A 20,746-nucleotide genomic window follows, 5' to 3' on the forward strand; every position below is an offset into this window, starting at 1 on the left:
CAGCAAGTTCTATGGAACAGACTGTTCCAGGGAATCTATTGCTGGGAGCGCGTGGGCAGAGTGGATTTTATATTTGGGGCCTGACTTCCAATAAGTGGACATAACCATTAATTAGCTCTTGGGATTGAGTGGGATTCTCAAGGGAGCCAGGCATTTCTCCTTTGGGAAGTCACCTCAGGGCCTTTGCACTTACTGCCTGGAATTCCCTTCCCCCAGAAACCCGCATGGATCAGTCCTTCATTCAGGTCTGTATTCAAATGTCACTTCAACAGAGAGCAACGTCTGACTGCCCTTACCAGAATACTATGGGCACCCTTCCTTCATTTTATTTTTTTTAGCACTTTTCACACCCGACTGACATATTATCCATTCATTGATTGATCTTGTAGTCTCCATCCTACCCAGTAGATTGGAACTCTACAGGGGCAGAGACCTGTCTCATTCTGAATGAAGGAACGACTGCACAAATTGCCCAGGGCCCTCTGTGAGCTGGGCTCAGATCACGGGAGACTCTGAGGGGTGGCAGAGTGAGGGGGCAACAGCCACCAAAGGCTCAGCCCTGAGCTCCGTCCTCACCCTCCTCTGTCCCTTAGGATTCGACTGGAGCCTGCACTTCAAGTGGGAGCAGATTCCTCTGGAGCAGAAGATTGCCCGGACAGACCCCACCAAGCCCATAAGGTCAGGGCTACTGTGAGCTCCGGAGAGAGCCTTCTTCCCCTGGGGCAGGGGCCTGGGAGGCTGCTGGGAAGCCGCATCAGTCACCGGGGCTTCTGAGAATGTACAGTCTAAGTGCTGACTCTGTTCTGGGCCCCAGGGACAGAGAGGACAGAGGCCCCAGGGACTCTGCACGCAGGGGATTCTGGGGCCAATGGCCTGGGGTCCTGGGACCCTGGGGCCATGTGGAGGGGCTTCCAGCTTCTTAAGGTCATGTGTTACCTCTCTCATCTCCTTGCTCCCAGGACGCCCGTCATAGCTGGAGGAATCTTTGTGATTGACAAGTCCTGGTTTAACCACTTGGGAAAGTATGATGCCCAGATGGATATCTGGGGGGGAGAGAACTTCGGTAAGTTGGGAAATGTTAACGGCAATATTAATAACGGGTAACTCTGAGCACTTTCTATTCGTAAGGCCCTGTTCTAAGGACTTAATCCTCACAAGGACCCTCTGAGGTAAAGTACTATTATCCCCATTTTACTGATCAAAAAACTGTGGCACAGAGAGGTTAAGTAGTTTGTCCAGAACCACACAGCTCATAAACAAAGAGAATTAGGTCATTAGGAGGAGCCTGTAGCCACATGGCTAGATATGTGTGTGGAAGAACATACAGGCTGCATCATGGACCACAGCTTGAACACCTGTTGCTTCCCTGCCAGAAAGTCTGGGAGTGTGTTCAGTAGAGGGCACTGGTTAAGGTAAGTTGGGAAATGTTAACGGCAATATTAATAACTGGTAACTCTGAGCACTTTCTATTCGTAATCTAAGGACTTAATCCTCACAAGGACCCTATGAGGTAAAGTACTATTATCCCCATTTTACTGATTAAAAAACTGTGGCACAGCGAGGTTAAGTAGTTTGTCCAGAACCACACAGCTCATAAACAAAGAGAATTAGGTCATTAGGAGGAGCCTGTAGCCACATGGCTAGATATGTGTGTGGAAGAACATACAGGCTGCATCATGGACCACAGCTTGAACACCTGTTGTTTCCCTGCCAGAAAGTCTGGGAGTGTGTTCAGTAGAGGGCACTGGTTAAATGTAAGCCTGGGTGCAAATCCTGGCCATCTGATCCCACCACTTACATTTAACCAGTACCTTTGGTTACTGGTTACTGGGTTACTGGGTGAAAATCCTATCACTTACAAGCTTTCATCCCTGGGCAAGTTAAAGCCTCCCTAAGCCTCAGTTTACTCAAGGGGCTGTTATGAGTACTAAGTTTGACGATGAGTTAAAATGCATGGCACCTCGGCAAGTGTGGCTCAATTGGTTGAGTGTCGTCCCATGCACTGAGAGGTCGCTGGTTCCATTCCTGGTCAGGGCAGATGCCTGGATTTCAGGCTCAATCCCAAGGAGGGAGCATGCAGGAGGCAGCCGATTGATGTTTCTCTCTCATCTATGTTTCTCTCTCTCTCTCTCTCTCTCTCTCTCTCTCTCTCTCTCTCAAATCAATACAAATATTTAAAATAAATAAAATGCATGTCACAGTGCTGATAGCCATTATCACTACTTCTGAGGCTGTAGGAACTCTCTAACCCCAGAAGGAAAGGGAAGAACCAGGGAATTCCCAGGTTGCTGGTGAGGTTCAGGTTAGATAAAGGCCAGAGAAAGGTGGAACACCCGACGTGGATGATTTAAGGGGGGTTATTAAAGGATAGTGTGGGCCAGAGAGAGAGAACCACAGGAGCAGCTTAGTATTGGGCAAGGCTGGGGACTGCTCCTGAGGGTGTCACCACCCCCAGGTCTGAAAGATGGGGAGGAGCACCATCCAACAGGAATTGTGGTCTTGGGGCACCTGTAGCCAGCCCACAGCTCCCAGGTCGGGGGGCAGACACCCAACCTCATTCTCCCCGTTCTGATCTCCTGCTGGTGCCTCTGCTGGCTGAACCTGAGCCCCACAGATAGGAAGCCCAGTGGTGCAGCCCACACAGGCAGCCTCCCGGACTAGGAGCAGGGCAGATACTTTGAGGTTGTAAATCAGAGGCCTGTTCTTGCTCTTTCTAGTACAGGGACCTGGTCCTGTGAAGCACTTTTTCTCACTGCTTTCTTTTCCGTCCTAGCCAGGCTTCTTTCGAAGCAAATAGGGCTGGTGGTATCTCACCCATTTCACAGGTGAGAAAACTGAGGTGGACGCTGCCTTCCATATTTCAGTCAGGAAACCCCATGTCTAATAGATGTGTGGCACACCTAGCCCAGAGCCTCCTCAGTGCTGGGAGGGGTGATCAGTCACAGTCTGTGTTTCTGAGACGTGAGGTGCAGGTCTTTCTTCTCTCTCCCTGATCAGGAAACAGATGAGCAGCGGGGCTTAAAACAGGCCTGATCCCGCCCGGCCAGCGTGGCTCAGTGGTTGAGTGTTGGCCTATGAACCAGGAGGTTTGATTCAGGTCAGGGCACATGCCCGGGTTGCAGGCTCTGATCCCCAGTGTGGGGTGTGCAGGAGGCAGCCGATCAATGATTCTCTCTCATTATTGATGTTTCTCTCTCCCTCTCCCTTTCTCTCTGAAATCAGTAAGAACATATTAAAACAACAACAAAAATCCAGGCCCCATCCCAACCCAAAACCAGGAGTAACTTAGGAACCGAGGTGCGGTGAACCTTGCATTCTGACCTCCTTTCACGTGTTTAGGCCTAAGTGACCTCCTTTGTGTCCTGGTCTCGGCCTGAAGGGAGCTTCGGCAAAGCCAGTTTCCTGTAAAGACTTACGCGTCCAGAGGCCTTTCTTCTTCTCTTTCTTTCTTTTCTTTTTTTTTTTTTTTTTAGGCTGGGGTCTGACAGAGAAACAAGGGAATGATCAACTAGCGAACTTCACACTCTGCCTGAGGCAAGGGCTCAGTGGTGGGGAGACTTGAAAGGTGAACCGGGGAGGGTTCTGGAGCCGGTTTTGTTTCTTAGAAGAAATTCAAAGGAATTTCTGGCTAGCCATAGTTTTGAGCTGGGAGACTCCTGCTGCTGGTGGTTGGGGCTTTCATTTTGTTTCTTAGTTGAAGAAAGGGAGATGCCCAACCTCAGGCTCATTCCTGTGTGCCCTGGGAGAGCCACACTCAGGAGCCAGGGTCCGCCTTGAGCAGGGGTGGGCAAACTTTTTGACTCGAGGGCCACAATGGGTTCTTAAACTGGACCGGAGGGCCGGAATAAAAGCATGGATGGAGTGTTTGTGTGGACTAATATAAATTCAAAGTAAACATCATTACATAAAAGGGTACGGTCTTTTTTTTTTTTTTAGTTTTATTCATTTCAAACGGGCCGGATCGTAGTTTGCCCACGGCTGGCCTTGAGTGTGTGAGTGTGTGTGTGGGGGGAGCGGGGGGGGGGCGGGGCGGATGTGAAATCCTTGGGAGTTAGATTTGGGATCTTTTCAAAGCGCAGTCAGATCTTGTCACTCCACTGCTCAAGGCCCTGCCGGGGCCCCTGCATCACTCAGAGCAAAACCCAAAATCCTGACGCCTGCCTTTCCCCGGCAAACACACACCATCGGCTCTGCCCCACCTCACTCTGCTCCGGCCGCCGGGCCTCCTTGCTGAGCCTCGACCTTCTGGCCATGCTCTTCCCTCTAGGTCTTGGCCCTTGCTTATCCCTCTGCCGGAATGCCCCTCCCCCGAGAGCCGCATGACTCGGTCCTCACCTCCTTCAGGACTTAGTGCAAACGTCCCCTTTCAGGGACAGCCTAGTTAAATTCCCTAAGCAGCCTAGTTAAAATTGTAGCCCCCCACCCCAGTGCCACTCACCCTCTCCCATCCCCCTCTGGCCTCCTTTTTCTCCATTGTACTTACTTCATCTGATAGACTGGATTCTACTCATGTGCAAACGCTCATTCAGCGTCACCACCACACCCACAGGAAGAGGGCCAGCAGCCTGTACATGGAAACCCTGGGCAGGAGGGAGGTGGGGGCAGCCAGCTGGCTTAGTTGGTGGCTGGTCTTCCAACCTCGCAGGTGCCCAGACAGGCCGATGAGCAGATGTATTCTTCCTTAGCTCGTGTCTGCGGGGGCTCTCTGGACAGAGGCTGGAAGTGATGCTGCCATTTGATTCAGTTTTCCTTCTACTTGTGGTCTTCGTGTTCCTTCAAAGCTTTCCTACTGCTCCCCCAGAGCCCAGAGTGTGTGTGGTGGTGGAGGGTGTGGGAGGGTGTGTGGGTAAGATGTCTGTGTATGATGTGTGTGGTGTGTGTGGAGCGGGTGTATGTGGAGGGCATTGTATGGAGAGTGTGTAGAGGGTGGGTGTGTGGAAGGTGTGTGTATGTGGTATGTGTGGAGGGTATGTGTGTGTGATGTGTGTAGAGGGTGTTTTGTGGAGGGAGTGTGAGTATGTGTCTTGTGTGGGGGGGTGTGGGGGGCGGTGTGTGTGGAGAGTGTTTGTGTGGAGGGATTGTGTGTATGTGTGGTGTGTGTGTATGTGTGGTGTGTGTGGAGGGTGTGTGTGGGGGGATTGTGTGTATGTGTGGTGTGTGTGTATGTGTGGAGGGTGTGTGTGTGGGGGATGGGTATGTGCGGAGTGTGTGTGTGCACAGGCATGTGGTGAGGTCAGGAGTGAGTGCACCTATGTAAACAGCCCAGGAGCTCCGACTCTAACAGGTGCCTCCAGTGAGACACGAGGGGAAGAGAGGCCAGCCCCTCCCCATCTTCACGCAGCGGGACTTGCCCACGGGCTCCTTCCCCTCCTGACGCTCCCTCTCCCTTCCCCTCTCCCTGCAGAGCTCTCCTTCAGGGTGTGGATGTGCGGAGGGAGCTTGGAGATCGTGCCCTGCAGCCGGGTGGGCCACGTCTTCAGGAAACGGCATCCCTACAACTTCCCCGAGGGCAACGCCCTCACCTACATCAGGTAGGTCACAGAACCAAGAGCTCTGAGCTGGGAGCCAGTCCTGTCGATGACTTCGGCAGCCACCCACTCTCTGGGCCTTGGTTCCCCACCTCCCCTCCCAGGTACTTTCAGGGTGGAAGGATGAAGTTGGGCTGTTGCCTTGACTATCTTTGTCCTTGAGGGTCTTGGAAAACCAGCCAAATGACCGACTGGGAGCTGCCCCCACTCACATGGCACGGACACCATGTCCTGACTCTGACTTGGTCAGCGTCTGCCCATCCATATCCTTAGCCACAGGCCTTTTCATACATTTTCACATTACAGTTCATGGAGAGAGAGAGAGAGAGAGAGAGAGAGAGACGCATGTACACCATGGGTTTGTGTTTTTATGTAAATGGGACCCTGCTCTGTGATTTTATGCAGCACGCTGTCCTGCCGCTCACCACTGAATTACAGACATGCTTCCCCATCAGTGCTTATCAAGCGTGGCATTGTTGTCCAAGGTGGCCCAGTACTCCGTCATGTAGAAGTAGTTCATCATCATCCACCGATGGGCCTTTAGGTGGTTGCCAATGTTTATTAAACAAATATTCTTGTACATGTCCTTCTTGCCCACATGCAGGTCTGTCGGTAGAATAGATTCCTGGGAGTGGAGCGTCAGAGTATACATAAGTTGGTGGATATCGACAGATTGTTCTCCAAAAAGATTATGCTCATTTATACCATCCCAATCAGTGTTGTTCTGCATCCTCTCCTGAGATTTTCACCACCCATGGTCTCATCAATGCACAGAGCTGATCTTGGTCCTAACCCTACCTCTGTCGCCGCCTTGGTGACCTTCTTTTGCTCCTTCCTCTCCTTTAGGAATACCAAGCGCACTGCAGAGGTGTGGATGGACGAATACAAGCAATATTACTACGAGGCCCGGCCCTCCGCCATCGGGAAGGCCTTCGGCAGGTGGGCCCTCCCCCAGCCCTGTTTGCCTCCCTCCACCCGAGTTAGCACAACGTTAGCCAGAGTACAGCGTGTAGGCATTCAGTGTGCTTAGTAACGGAGCCCTGCTCCGTGTGCAATGCAGAGACAAGACACTGGTCCATGAAGAGGATGCAGTCCGTGGGGGGCAAATAAGCAGAGAGGGCTGTCTGTGGGAAAGTGTCTGTGCACAATCCGCCTGCAGGAAGAGGGACATCGGTGGGAGCGCTTAGGGATGAACCGTCTGCAGAAGACACTTCGGGTTTTGTCTCCACCCCCTGTTGTTCCCAATGTGACTGGGAGCTGTTAGCCTATTTTCCTGTCTCCGGCTGTTATGACTACAGTCTGGTTAAGCATTTCCAACATGCAGATTGGTTATGAAATCAATTTAGTGGGTTGTCACTAGCATTGTCTTAAAAAATGAGAGGGACTGAGAACACTGTAGATCAGTACAGAACAGAATAGAAAATAACAGGCTATGGCAGTGAGGGTGGTGGTGTGTTTTGCGATATTTCAGTTATTTCAGTTATACGCGTCTGTGTGTTTGCATACGGGGAAACTGGATCGTAATATAAGATGCATCTATTTCTTATTTAAGGTCGTAGTCAGAATGAATTACTAGTGATCATCAATGAATCTTCCTCCCTCTATTTACTTATAGCTATCTCTTTAAAAAAAGAGTTTTATCACTGACTCCTTCTTTTAGTGGGAGCTAGCCTTTATGAGGACCTACCCTGTGCTAAGCACTTACGTCCCTTCATTTATTTGATTCTCACCAAAACCTCCTGAGGTGGCTGGTTACGGCTTCAGTTTACTGGAGAAGAAACTGAGGCTCAGAGAGGTGGTGAGGGTCATGTCACTGGCCGTTATGGTCAGTGTCGCTGAGGAAAGTGAGGAAACCAACCTGTGTGCCCACCGACACCTTAGACGGTCTGATTGGCTAGGGTTCCCGCGAGACCTCTACAGCCTGTTCCTCTTGTTGTGCACAGAAGGGAAACTCGAGTTCATTAGGGCTCTGCTCTCTGTGGAGGTAAGAGCCTGTGCTGAGGGTATGTGTGACGCTGGCTGAGGGCTCCAGGAGTGAGGAGCCTGAAGCTCGGCCCCCTGCAGGCTGGGCTGATCTTAAAAGGTGAGCAGGAATTTGAGGAGAGAAATGAGGAGTGGCCAGGAGACCTGGGTGAACTCAATGGTCAGAGAATGACCTGAGGCAGGTGGCAGAGGCTGGAGGGCCGGCTGAGACCCAGCCTCCTGGCCTGGCCCGCTAAGGAGGGAGCCTGGCCAGTCCTCCCTGGGGCTTCCTCCTGTGCCCACTGGCCCAAGCCTGAGCCTGGCCTCCTCCTTCAGTGTGGCCTCGAGGATCGAGCAGAGGAAGAAGATGAACTGCAAGTCCTTCCGCTGGTACTTGGAGAACGTCTACCCAGAGCTCACGTGAGTGCTGCCATCAGCCTGTGCATCTGGCCTGGGTGGGGGCCGGCAGTTTGGGGGACCCCCCCAACCCCGAGTCTCCCCATCCCAGGCTCTCCGGCTGGCTCTTCTAGCTGTCCGTGTTTATCTTCATGTGAAGGCTGAGGGGGAACTGGAAGGATGTTACCAGGAGTTTACAGACTGGGTCTTAGAGCCAGAAACAGACATTGTCTCTTTAGGCAAACAACACTGCATTATGTAGCAAAGGCCACAGAAATCGGCATGCCCTTTCACTCTGTTCTCTCCCTCCTGGGAGTTTATTCTAAGGAAATGAAGCAACTGAAGAAAAAAAAAACTATTGACAAGTACACATTCACTATAGGCTTCTCTGCTGCAGGGGAGAAATCAAGAAGCAACCAACAATGAGGGCTGGGTTCCTGTGAATCATGATTCATCAATCTTAGACAAATATCATGCATCCCTTACCAGTATAATTGTAAAGACTGGAAAAGCATGGGGAAATGCTTGCTCTATCAAATTTGGAAGCAACCTGAAAATGGCGTGAGCCACTTTTTAAAAATATTTTTATTTATTTGTAAATATATCTTTATTGATTTCAGAGAGGAGAGAAGAGGGAGTGAGAGATAGAAACATCTATGATGACAGAGAATCATTGATCAGTTGCCTCCTGCACGCCCCCCACTGGGGATCGAGCCCATACCCAGGCATGTGCCCTGACCAAGAATCGAACTGTAACCTCCTGGTTCATAGGTCAACACTCAACCACTGAGCCATGCTGGCCGGGCTACAGCCATACTTTCTTTCTTATTTCAAAATCCTTTTGAGTGTCTTGGCTGCATCCACATTTCCTCACCTCCTTCAGGTCTTGCTCAAATGTCCCTTCTCAGGGACACCTCCCCTGAACACCCGTCCCCAGCACTCCTGCTTCGTTTTCCTCTGTCCCCTCACCATTACCTGGCACACACCTGGCCAGGTAGTTTTGTGGTCCTCTCCCCACACATGACTGTAAGCTCCACGGTAGAGGTGTTTATCTGTTTCCTCCACTGCTTTATCTCCAGCCCCTAGAACAGTGTCTGTCACAGAATGGGCTCTCAATAAATATTGTTGACAGAATGAATTGCATAGTCAATAAGCCTCAATAATAACTTTGAAATTAGCATTCTTCCTTCCATAGCTGTCAGCTTGGGGAGCGGGTTACCCACTGTGAGGCTTTCTCCTGAAGATGCCGGGCGGCTTTCCAGAACACACCCCCCCTCAGAGCTTGCATATCTATGAAGGGAAGATTTGATTTTTGAAAAACAGCCATAGTTACATTAGAGGCAAGACCAGTGAATAAGCTAGATTAACCCAGATAAGATCATCCTGGGTCCCAAATACAGTGTGACAAGACTGAAACAAGTCACAGAAGTAAACGGACCCTGGGAGCAGTTTCTAAGGAATTCCAAAATCATTTGAGCAATGGCAGCATCCTCCGAACAGAGTTGGCAACTGGGATAACGCCAAGCTCCCTGGATGATAGCTGTGAAGGGAAGAACATGCATTTGTAAAAGTATAATAAACAACTTCCTCGAGTGACCACTTTTGAGGGGATGGTTTCATTCAGACGTGTCATTTCTGAGGGAAAAGCCATTTCTTTACATTCTGTTGGCGTTCACACCGCATGTGGATGGAGCCATGGACTCCAGGCCTTGGTGGGAGCTGGGGAGCCTGGGGAGGAGTTGGGGGAGGGGGGATCGAAGGTGTCCTTCCAGTCCTCACCCCAGTCCCCACACAGAGTGTCCCACGTCATCCCCCGAGGACCAAGAGGAAGAAGTATTTTATAGCTGTCAGAAACCTGGACGGATCGATCCCAAGGCAAGCCAGTGGATGAAACCAGCTGTGTTAAATGAGGAGCATAAGTCAGCCTCTGTTTGTTCTGTCACTGCGTGAAAGTAAAAAATGATTTATTGCTGTTAAGGTAGAAAACACACACCTCATTCATATCCGGATGAGTTCTCCCCAGTCCACTGCTCATGCCTCAGTTCTCGGGGGAGAGGCCAGGGCTTAGAAAGATCAGTTGGCCCAAAGGATACCAACTTCCTTCCAAAGGGGATTCTAGTAGCTGCCCACACGGCTGCCAGGGGTGCGGGAGAGAAACGCTGAGGAAAGGAGACCTGGTTTGGCCGAGACCCTATAGGAGGATGTCTGCATCGAAGAATGCCAGAGTGGTCTGGTGTCCCCCCTGTCCCTGCCCAAGTTCTCTTCCTGACCAAGGTGACAGGAGGCAGATAAGGTTAGGCACGTGGCCAGACTCTAAGCCCCCCTGGTTCCCCATCACCCCCATGGGTCCACAAGCCAAGATCGTGTATAACCTCCTAAACCCATGTATACAAACCTGCTTCTGCTGGGCCGGCACCTTCTTAGGTTTACTGCCCACAGGGTAAGACGCTGTGTCTCATGTCAGTGTGTGTGTGTGTGTGTGTGTGTGTGTGTGTGTGTGTTTATGCATATTTTTGCTGTGCATATAAAGTGTTTTAATGATATAGTATTTTGAAATGCCTGTATTACTTAACAGTTGCCCACATTAGCAGATATTCCTTCACAGTCATTTTTAATAGCTAAAGGGTTTTCCATCTTGCAGATGAATCAGTTTTCTTTGCCCACCCTCTATTGTTGGATATCTGCGGGTTTTCAATGTTTTCATGTAATCAGCCACTCTGATGACTATCGTCCCAGTTTTAGTATATGTGCTGCTGAAGCGAGCACTGATGAATATCTTTTAAACTAAATCTTTGCACACATCTACGATTATAGCCGTAGGATATTCAGTTTCCTGAAGTGGGGATGATGAGGTCAAAGGTGTGCACATTTTTGTTGTTGTTAATCCTCACCAGAGGATTGCTTTTCCATTGATTTTTTTTTTTTTTTAGAGAGATTGGAAGGGAGGGGGAGAGACAGAGAGAAACATCAATATGAGAGAGACACATTGATTGGTTGCCTCCCACACGTGCCCCAACTGGCACCAGGGACCGAGCCTGCAATCAAGGTACGTGCCCTTGGCCGTAATTGAACCTGAGACCCTTCAGTCCACGGGCCGATGCTCTAACCACTGAAGAACCGGCCAGGACAAAGGTGTGCACATTTGTAAGGCCTTTGATACATAACAGTAATAACACATTGCCCTCCAGAACAGTTAGGCTAGTTTGTGCTTTCGCCGGTAGAGTATGAGATGATCCAATCCCACAGCTAGTGACAACACTGGGCATTGATATTAAGTATATATATATTTACATGTATTATTACATATATACTATATTTTATATGTATATAAATACACAACATGTACATACTGATGTGGTCATCAAACAGTGCTGTCCAGTCTGTACTTCTTTAAGGTTGGTTAGTGAGATTGAACACATTTTCATATTTGTTTATTTACATTGGCCTCTTGAAAGTGCCCCTTCCCTGTTGTTCTGAGATTGCTTACTGGGCCCTCATTCACGTCCCCGCCCTCCCCAGGTTCTCCTCTTTCTGGACTGGGGAGTCCTGGGTTTCTGGCCTAAGCTCTCTCCCCAGGGTCCTCCCAGATCTAGCCTCCAGGCAGTCCCTGGGCTCCTGGCGCTACCCAGAACCCAGTGGGGCCCAGGCCTGTCTTCCCCAAGGAATCCCTGCTCCCTTCTCCCCCTTCTCCCCTCCTTGCCAGCTAGGTCTGTCCCCCACCCGGTGCCCCTCTCCCCTGACACCTCCATGCCCCAGGAGCTCAGGGGCTGCCCTCTGGGCAAGCGTGGGTAAGCCCTCAGCAGGGCAGGAAACAAGCCTGGCCCTGCCTTTCCTCAGGGTCCCAGTGAAGGAAGTGCTTCCCAGCATCATTAAGCAAGGAGTTAATTGCCTGGAATCCCAGGGCCAGGACACAGCTGGTAACTTCCTGCTTGGAGTGGGGACCTGCAGGGGGTCTGCCAAGAACCCGCCAGCACCCCAGGTAAGTTGCTTAGGACCCAGAGTGGGGTGAGGGGCTTTCCTCCGCTCATGCTCATCCTCTCTGCCTACACCCTCCACAAACCCACTTTCCCAGGGACCCTGCCAGCCGTCCTCCCACTCTGCTCCTTGCGTCTGTCTGCTCCTTTCCAGCCTGTGACACAGTTGCCCTCCGTGCCCCACCCGCTGTACCCTTACAGAGGGAGAAGTGCTGCCCAAACAGCGCCCAGTTCTCCCCTGGGACGCAGCTGTGGTCAGCTTTTATGGCGGGAGCAGGGCATGTGTGCAAAATATGAATGCCGATGCACCCAGGTCAAAACCAGAGCAGGTCACGGAGCCCCCATCATGGCTGCCCCGGTCCCATGCCCTGTCGTTCTCCATGGCCCTCTGGCCAGCTCCAGCCAAGCTCCCCTCATATTTTATTATGAAAAATTTCAAACATATAGAAAAGTTAAGAGAATTGTACAGTGAATACCCATACACCCACCCCTATTAGAAAACTCTATCACAATATACAGTATATTTGCTTTATCGCATAACCAACCTGCGCATCCATCACTACTTTTTAAAAAATATATATTTTTTTATTGATTTCAGAGAGGAAGGGAGGGAGAGGCATGTGCCCTTGACCAGAATTGAACCCGGGACCCTTCAGTCCACAGGCCGATGCTCTATATACCCACCGAGCCAAACCAGCTAGGGCTCCATTGCTGTACTTTTGACTCAGCCTTCCTGGTCCCTGTCTTGCAGGCATGGCTGTTCAGTGACCACCTCATCCAGCAGCAGGGGAAGTGCCTGACCGCCACCTCCACCTCCGTCTCCATCTCCCCTGGGTCCCCGGTCGGACTACAGACGTGCAACCCGAGAGAAGGCAAACAGGTAAGCCTCCTTGTCCCTGGGCTCAGGATGGCCAGCATGTCCAGGGGGACAGGCAGTGGGGGTGGCAGCTCCTTGCAGGGGAGCCCCAGGCTGAGACATATAAACTCAAATAAACCCTCCGGAATGAGGACCTGTGCAGGCCTCAGTCATTATCTGAGTCAAGTCCATGATCTTACTCATGAGGAAGTTCTTCAGGCAAGTATTTCTTAAATGTCTGCCCTGCCCGCTGGGAGCTGAATGAGGGCAGAGACTCTGGCAGCACTGTCCCTGGCCTCTGACAACCCCCACAGCCAAAATAAAGGTTCGCTTTTACTGAGAGCTCTGCTAGGAGTTCTACATGGATCATCCCATCTAATCCTCCCAGCAACCCCCGACGAAGGCTCTAGCACTACCCATTTTTAGGGGACAAGACCGAGGCCCTAAATTGGAGAGATAAGTGTTAGCTCACTCAGCTGGGGATGGGATGGAGCTCTGATTGAAACCTGGGTAAGGGTGATGCCTAGCCCACAGTCTTAGCCCAGCGCGTAGTCGATGCTCAGTAAGGATTTCTTGACTGCTGGCTGACTGGGGACACAGATGCAGAGTGACTTCCAACTTGTCCTGCCAGCCACACTTTGTCCTCCATCCAGGCACTTCCAAAATGTTCTACGTGAACAGCTCTCCTTCCCCTTGTCAAGCCTGGGGAAGAGGAGGCCCCAGGAGGGGAAGGCACTGACCCGGGAGGCCTTTCATGACTCTTAAGGGGACTCAGGGGGCCCCTCCATCCCGCTGGCCTCACTCTTCCTCTGCAGAGATGGCGGCCAGTTCCCACGAACGGGTGTAGGTCCTGGCTGCACAGTCATAGGCCAGGGCGAAGCTTAGAGCTGCAGGAAGAAGAAATCTCGTCCGAAGGAGTCAAAGATTCACCTGGTCCAGGAACTCAAGCTCAAGTGTCCCCAGGGAGCAGTGGGGAAGCCGGGGCGGGGCTCAGGTGAACTGAGGTCACGGTCCAGCTCCCTCAGCCCCAGGCAGCCATGAAGGGAAGCTGGAAACGCTGATCCTTCTGTGGCAACTAAGCCAACTTTTAAATTAACGCTGTGCAGGCCAAACAAAATACATCTCTGGGTTAGATTCAGCCCATGGGCCTCTGATCCAGACACTGACTTCGTGCCAAACTACAGAACAAGCGTGCATTGGGAGGCTCAGCTCAAAGCTTGTGTGCGGAGGGGGCCCCTTATGAAAGGGACACACGGGCTGTTTAAACGGGGGCAGGGGTGTCCTGGGCATATGCAGGGCCTTTACATGCATGTGCAATGAAGGTGTGAGCACTATTCTCACTGTTAATCACTGTTTTCTCCTTCTCCGCCTTCCCTGCTTCTCCCCCCAGAGATGGAGGAGAAAAGCCTCTTTCATCCAGCATTCGGTCAGCGGCCTCTGCCTGGAGGCCCAGCCCACACAGCTGGTGACCAGCAAGTGCCAGGCTGACACCCCCGCCCAGCAGTGGCAGCTGTTGCCGCAGCCGCACACATGATGGCAGCCCGGGGCCTCCTGTACCTTCTGCATGAGACTTTGGGACTGGAAGGGGTTAGGGTGGGGGAGTGTAAAGCGGGCCGTTCCCATCTCCTCACATTTCTGCCGGAACCATCAGCAAACACCCCTGCCATGAGACACCATTCTCCAGAGCTTGCACAGGGCGGGCATGGGGGCGTGCCTCGGTGCCCAGGCTGCCGACCCGCCCTCACCCCGGGAGAGAAGAAGGCCAGGATCTGGACTGCTACTGGGTAGAGACTGGGCAGGTGCCCTCACATCTTTGTCCCCTCCCTTCTCCTTCCTGGGGGCCTGGGCAGTGGGTTGGGTGCCCTCCCGTCGTTGTCTGGGTAGATCAAGGACAGAAGCCCACCTAGGGTCCCCACTGTGTCACAGGCCCTGTTTGTGGGATCATGGGAAGAGGATGTAGGTGGCATGGATGGAGAAACCGAGGCTGGGAGGAGAGGGGCAGCCTGCAGTGTGGGTGGAGAACCAGGGGGAAGTGAGTAGCTCAGTGGCCTGTCCCCGGCAGGTGCTGGGCTGGGTGTGGGAGGGAGGGGGTCGGGAGCAGAGGATGGGTGATTTGTGGAAGGACGTGGACAGGAAAGCGGCACAGCACCCAAAGAGTGGGTCTCTTCCCGGGCACCCAACCTCCCAGGCCGCACCAGCCCCCGGGCACGGTGCCCGCCTCCGTCCTGTGCTCCGGTCCCCACTTCTTAGGAAGAGGCTGCGGGGCAATCTTCAGGGGCAGGCTTGGGACACTGTGTATTACACAGATCCCACTTCTGTTTGGTCATGTGTCAGGACAAGACGTCGCCCTCTGGGCCTTACTGACCCGCTGGCGCCCTGTGCCCCTTGTCTGGGCCCACCACGAAGACCCCGTAAGGACAGGCAGCCACCCTGCCATGCACCACTGAGCTGCCCCGTCCAGGTTCGCAGTGACGCTGCCTTCTCCAAAGCCTTTGCCTTTGTAAACAGAGCATGATGGAATGGGGGGGCCCGTAAGAATGGGACCTCCGTCTGGAGCATCAGCGCTCCCTACGTCATTAGGGAGAAAGTCCTCCAGGCCCAGCCTCGTGCTCCCTCTGCCCGCCCCCCCCCCCCCCCCCCAAACCACCACCCCCCATGAAGACATTCATTTGGCAGCTTGCTTTTTTATTTTTAGACACACACGCACTTCAGGAGGGAGGCCCCAGAAGGTCAGTCACTGCAGCGGGCGGAAGGCTGGCTGGTGACTCCCGATGGTGTAGAGAGGTGCCCGGTATTTCTCACAGCCACTGGGCCTTGCCCCCACCCCCTGGCCTGGTCTCAGAACCACTTCTGTTATTCCCCGTGCTCCTCTTCTCCCGCCCCACCGGCCCAGGCAGTGTGATCTTGGGCAAAAGACTGGTGGTGCCAGGACCCTGGGGTCCCCCTCCCAAAGCAAACCAGCCTGAGACCAGCCTTGGGGGCTCATGGATTCCAGAGGGCCTAGGAATCTCCTGAAATTGCCCCCCAAATCGTGCATGTGTGTGCATAGACACAGTTTCCCGAGGAGCGCGTCCATGGGCTTCCCCAGCTTCTTACAGAGGCCCTTGACCCCTAAAGGGTCCGAGCCTCTGCTCTGGACTGGACCTGCCATGCGCCTCAGCTGCCATGCCCATCTCTCCCGCTGGTGCGCCTGAGCTGCTGTCGCCTGCTCCCTCCATGCAGCCCTTGGGGCAGGACCCACCCGGAGGGTTCTCAATGGTTTCCTCACCTCCTGGCTCTCACTGGCATCCGCTCGGCAGTGTTCCTGTGCCCCAGCGTGCACCCCGTGTCTAGGCGTGGGGGCCGCGCCTCTCCCTTCCTCTGCTGTGGTGTTTCGTCCACCACCATCTCCGTGGTGCGTGCTCACCCTGGCGGGCAGTGTGGACCTTTGGGGCTGGGGAGGGAGGGCTTCTCTTGGATGTAAGAGGACTGCAGCTCAGAGTGGCTCAGAAAGGCCCCTCCTTCCCTGCCAGCCCAGGCTCGGCACTTGTCAGCCACCATCTGTGGGCCTCAGCCCTGTTCTGTTTTTGCTTTTCCTCTTCTTGACCAAAGCATGTGCCACTCACGGTCCTTGAGGACCTCGTCTTTATGAAACACGCGCCTGGAATAAAACCACTTCTCACACCGACACGTGCACCAGCGCCTTCCTGACTCCGGAGTCCAGCCCCTCCGCGCCACCCTCCCCTGCAGGAGTGAAGTTGGGGCCTCTATTCAAGTCTCACCCCCTCCTGCACCTGAGAGCTTGCTCCTCGGCCTACCTGCCCGTCGTACCCCAGGGACTCCTGGACGACAGGCTGTTCTGGGGGGAGCCAGCGGGTGGCCCTGCTGGTGGGGCAGGCTGGGACCTCACTGAGAGACACTGCTTGGGGCTTTGAATGGGAACCCAAGGGGCTTCTCCACATGCTGCCTTGTGCCAGCCCTCTCCTTCCCTGAGCGCCAGCCCCGGCCCCTCTGAACTGCCCTTCGCCCCCGCCACACAAGAAGGCAGCGGTAAAAAGGCAGGTGGGACCATTTCCTGGGTAGAAACAGTAAAATAATTGCGGAAAGAATCCTACCAGCCTAGCCTTGTTTGATCAGGCAGCAGATGCTCTGCCTAATGTTTCCATGGAAACCAATGGAAAGCCCCTGCCATTTGTGTGATCAGAAGCTGAACTCACCCAGGTAGAAATAAACACTTGGGCGCACATGTGAACTGTAGTGGGAGACTCACCCTCTCCTGGATGCAGCCATTTTCGTCCCTGTCCCCACCTTGGCTCAGGGCTGGCTGGTGCCAAGTCCAAGCACACAGCGTGGCTCCAGAGCGCAGCTTGGGCTCAGCCAGGCAAAGGCTCACTTGGGTTCCCCAGAACTGATGACCCCCAGGCCTGAGGGCCTGGAGCAGAACGCTGGCTGGTGCCAAGTCCAAGCACACAGCATGGCTCCAGAGCGCAGCTTGGGCTCAGCCAGGCAAAGGTGACAATTTACTGCAGGACTCTGGCTGCAGTCTGCCCATCGTCCATCCTCTCGAGGAGCACAGTCCACTGCCCACCGCCTTCGTGGGCCTCCCTCCTGGCCAGGCTGGGCCAGCTTTCCACTTCCGTCTATTTCACTCCCACCTTGCAGGGCTCTGGTCCTACTTTGCCAGAGGCACGCTCTTGCCCTTCTCCAAACGCACCTCTCTAAGGCCCATTTTCTCTCCCACCCACTCCCCTTCTTTTTCCTGGAAAGGAAGGCTGTTAGCCTTTAGCCAGCTCCTGGAGGACTCAGCAAACGCCCTCTGGCTGGCCAGTAACAACAGGCCTAGCAGAACCCGACAGGATAGAAGAGCGAGCCTCCCAGAGCACCTGGGGTGGGGAGGGCGGGAGGGACACTCTGAGGCCAGCCTCTGGTTTGTCCAGCAGGGAGGGCTCCCTCCATCCCTGGGCCTCTGAGACTTGGCTGCTGTTTTCACAAAGACTCTTCTCTGGCCCCTCAGGCTCCCCATTGGCAGGCCTGCGGATTGTCTTCCAGCACTGAATGGGGTGTGGTCCTCTCCCACCAGGCGAACAGGACAGGAAACCTGGAAGGGAAAGGCTGGACTTCATAACGTCCACAGCTTCATTCCTGACTATATTCTCAGCATCTGGTATTTCTGTGTCCCCTAAGATGCTCTGAGTCAGTTTCCTCCAGAAGGGAGGGGACCCAGGCAGCTTCTCTCATCTTAAGAGGTCTTCACTGCCAGGCTCTTAGCAAAGACCTTGAGGCAGAACCGGGAGGGTCTAGGGCAGTGATGGCGAACCTATGACACGCGTGTCAGAGGTGACACGCGAACTCATTTTTTTGGTTGATTTTTCATTGTTAAATGGCATTTAAATATATAAAATAAATACCAAAAATATAAGTCTTTGTTTTACTATGGTCGCAAATATCAAAAATTTCTATATGTGACACGGCACCAGAGTTAAGTTAGGGTTTTTCAAAATGCTGACACGCCAAGCTCAAAAGGTTCGCCATCACTGGCCTAGACCCTCTCTCAAGCATGTCAAACCCGTGGCCGGCGGGAGAAGAGGAGCACGGCCATGGCGTACTCAGCCCCAGGGCGCCTTATGTGCCGCGCCAGCTCAGGTTCAGTGACCCTGAGAGAGGGCGGTGAAGGATGGAGAAAAGACAGACAAGAGAAAAAAGCTGTGACTGGGTGGGATGCTGTCCTCTCTGGTGGACAGTTAGCGACAGCACCACGGACTACAAGCCGTGTCTTTATTTTATAGCCAGATTCCTCGAGGCAACGTAAGGGTGTGGTCAAGATGTTTACAACATTCTCGTGGGTTTCAATCCCACTCAACTACATGCACCTGAACTCTATCAAGCCCACATCACTCAGACACATGGGGCCACGTGTTCGGACCATAGGTTCAAGCTTACACTACAGCTGTTGGGTATCCTTGTGCTGGGAGGGCTCTGCCCTCCAAGCTGGGACTTGCACGTGGCCACGAGAGGACTGTGCCCTCTCATTAGTCCGAGACTTGAACCTGTCCAAACACTGTAGTCGCTCTCCACATGCTTCCGTGTGTGTGGTGAGTGGCCGGGGTGATCCTGGTGAGTCCGCCTCCCTCTGAAGCAGGAGGAAGAGGAGCCACACAGGGGAGAGTCAGGACTGGCCAGGCTCTGATAGAGCATGAGGGCACTCGACCTCCCTGTGAGGAGCAGCCCAGGGGAAGGAAGGCCACCCCCGTGCTCCTTGTTACACTTCCCCTCGGAACCAATGAATGTGGGGACCAGATGTAGGAGCCAGAGGTCTGAGCCAGAACCAGCACCCCAAGAGAGCAGTTGAACAGGAAACCAGGGCTGGCAGGGGAGAACCCAGAGGTGGTTGCTTAGAGCCTCCCTAACAGGGCCTCTGGGTTAGAGGCAGCTCCCCACCTGGCAGGTGGCTTGCTGAAGTGGGGTGTCCCGCGGGCCCCACAGACCTCTGGGGCAGCGGCAGCGCTTCAGGTTTCTCTGTTCACGATGGCAAGAGGGCTGCCCTAGCTGCAGGGTGACGCTGATCTCCCGAGCCCCTTCTCTGTGACAGAGGGAGAGGGGGCGTGTTAAGGTTAAATCAGGTCACAGTGAGTGGTGGGGGCAGCAGGTGGGGCAGCAGAGTGGCACGGGGGCTTTCTCCTGGGAGTGTGCTCACATCCTGCAGACCTTCCCTTTCCTTCCGACGGATGCTGGGAAGGTGAGCAGGCTCTGGGCAGGGTTGCAGGTCCTCTGGGATGCCTGCACGCATCACACAGACTCTCACCTCATCACCATGAACATCAGCAAGCCCACAAGGATGAGCTGAGCACCGACCACACAGAGGACGTGGGATGGGCTCAGAGGAGCCCAGTTAACCACCAGTGGGCAGGGCCGCCCATCGCCGGGCACCAGACAGCCAGGCCAGCCTGTTCTTCACCCTGCGGTCCCGTCAAACTGCCATGTGTCCTGTTTCTGGGAGTTTTCTGCCTTCTCATGTTTGTGCGTTTGCTCTTTTTCCTGCCCTCTACCGTGTCATCTCCGTGGGTCAAATGCTACCCATTTTTTCAGACAAATGCTGCATAAGGGAATCTTCTCTGACCTCCCACCTGTTTGGAAGCATCTCTCAGATTATTTCTTCAACGTCATTACTGTTCCTCTCCAGCCACAGTGAACGACCTCCCTCCTTATGCAGTGAACTGGACTTGCCATCTCCAGTGTGAGGGAAATGCTCACTTGTCCGAATTCAAATAACGGACTAGGAGACAGAAGTATGGTGAAAAACGAGACTTTTAATATGTTCTCGAGAGCGGTGTCCAGTTGTACAGGCACATCTGGAGTAGCGATCACAGTCTGTTTATCTCCTTAGGGTGCGAGAGTCCCTTCTCCGGCTCCTCATTGGCTGAGTACTATGGGGTTAATAGTTTCCTCATACTTTGCCTAGGTCTTACTGTCTCCTATTGGGCCATTTAAAAAAATAGGTTGAGGCCTTTTCTAGTTGCCTCCCCCGCCCCCTCTCTAGTTGAGGTGGGCACCTTGGGCTTTTCCACCATGATGCTGGCTCGAGTACACAGTTCTTTGTTCTTATATCCTCCTCTCTACATTCTGTTTGCCTTGGGGAAATTCAGTCACCATTTCCATTAAAAGTTGACTGTGCTGGAGATGGATCACAGACACCCACTTCCTACATCTAGTCTTTATTTTTCATCTTGTTTTCTGTTGGACTGTGGCACCTTAATAACATGATCTATGTTTGCTCCAGCTTTATATAGGGTGTCCCAAAATTCATGCAAGAAGTAATTTTGATAGAAAACACAGGTTTATAATTAAAAATTGTAAATTTTTTATTGATTCATAAAGTATACAGTATAAGGTTATGTATGGAATAGCACATCGGGTAAATGGCCTCCAGGCAGGGCTTTGCTGGCACATACGCAAAGCTGTGGTCTTCATTGTCCCTGCTCCTGGGCCATAATTGGTACTTGGTAATGCTTATCATATTGAAGGGATTGAAATCAAAGGGCAACAGATATTAG

At 53.0% G+C, this 20,746-nt stretch overlaps 1 protein-coding gene across 1 annotated transcript in view; it reads left to right on the top strand.

Moving 5' to 3' along the window:
- GALNT16 (polypeptide N-acetylgalactosaminyltransferase 16) overlaps positions 1-15,349 on the top strand; it is an 86,883-nt gene extending 71,534 nt beyond the window's left edge. The window contains exons 9-16 of the mRNA XM_014549116.1: positions 594-678; positions 960-1,063; positions 5,405-5,531; positions 6,375-6,467; positions 7,827-7,910; positions 11,724-11,865; positions 12,612-12,740; positions 14,107-15,349. Of these exons, the coding sequence (XP_014404602.1) occupies positions 594-678; positions 960-1,063; positions 5,405-5,531; positions 6,375-6,467; positions 7,827-7,910; positions 11,724-11,865; positions 12,612-12,740; positions 14,107-14,250 (908 nt within the window). The 3' untranslated portion in view covers positions 14,251-15,349. The remainder of the gene's footprint in view (positions 1-593; positions 679-959; positions 1,064-5,404; positions 5,532-6,374; positions 6,468-7,826; positions 7,911-11,723; positions 11,866-12,611; positions 12,741-14,106) is intronic.
- Positions 15,350-20,746: the final 5,397 nt, after the last annotated feature.

The sequence above is a fragment of the Myotis brandtii genome, unplaced genomic scaffold, assembly GCF_000412655.1.
Source record: "Myotis brandtii unplaced genomic scaffold, ASM41265v1 scaffold536, whole genome shotgun sequence".
Taxonomy (NCBI): Eukaryota; Metazoa; Chordata; class Mammalia; order Chiroptera; family Vespertilionidae; genus Myotis; species Myotis brandtii.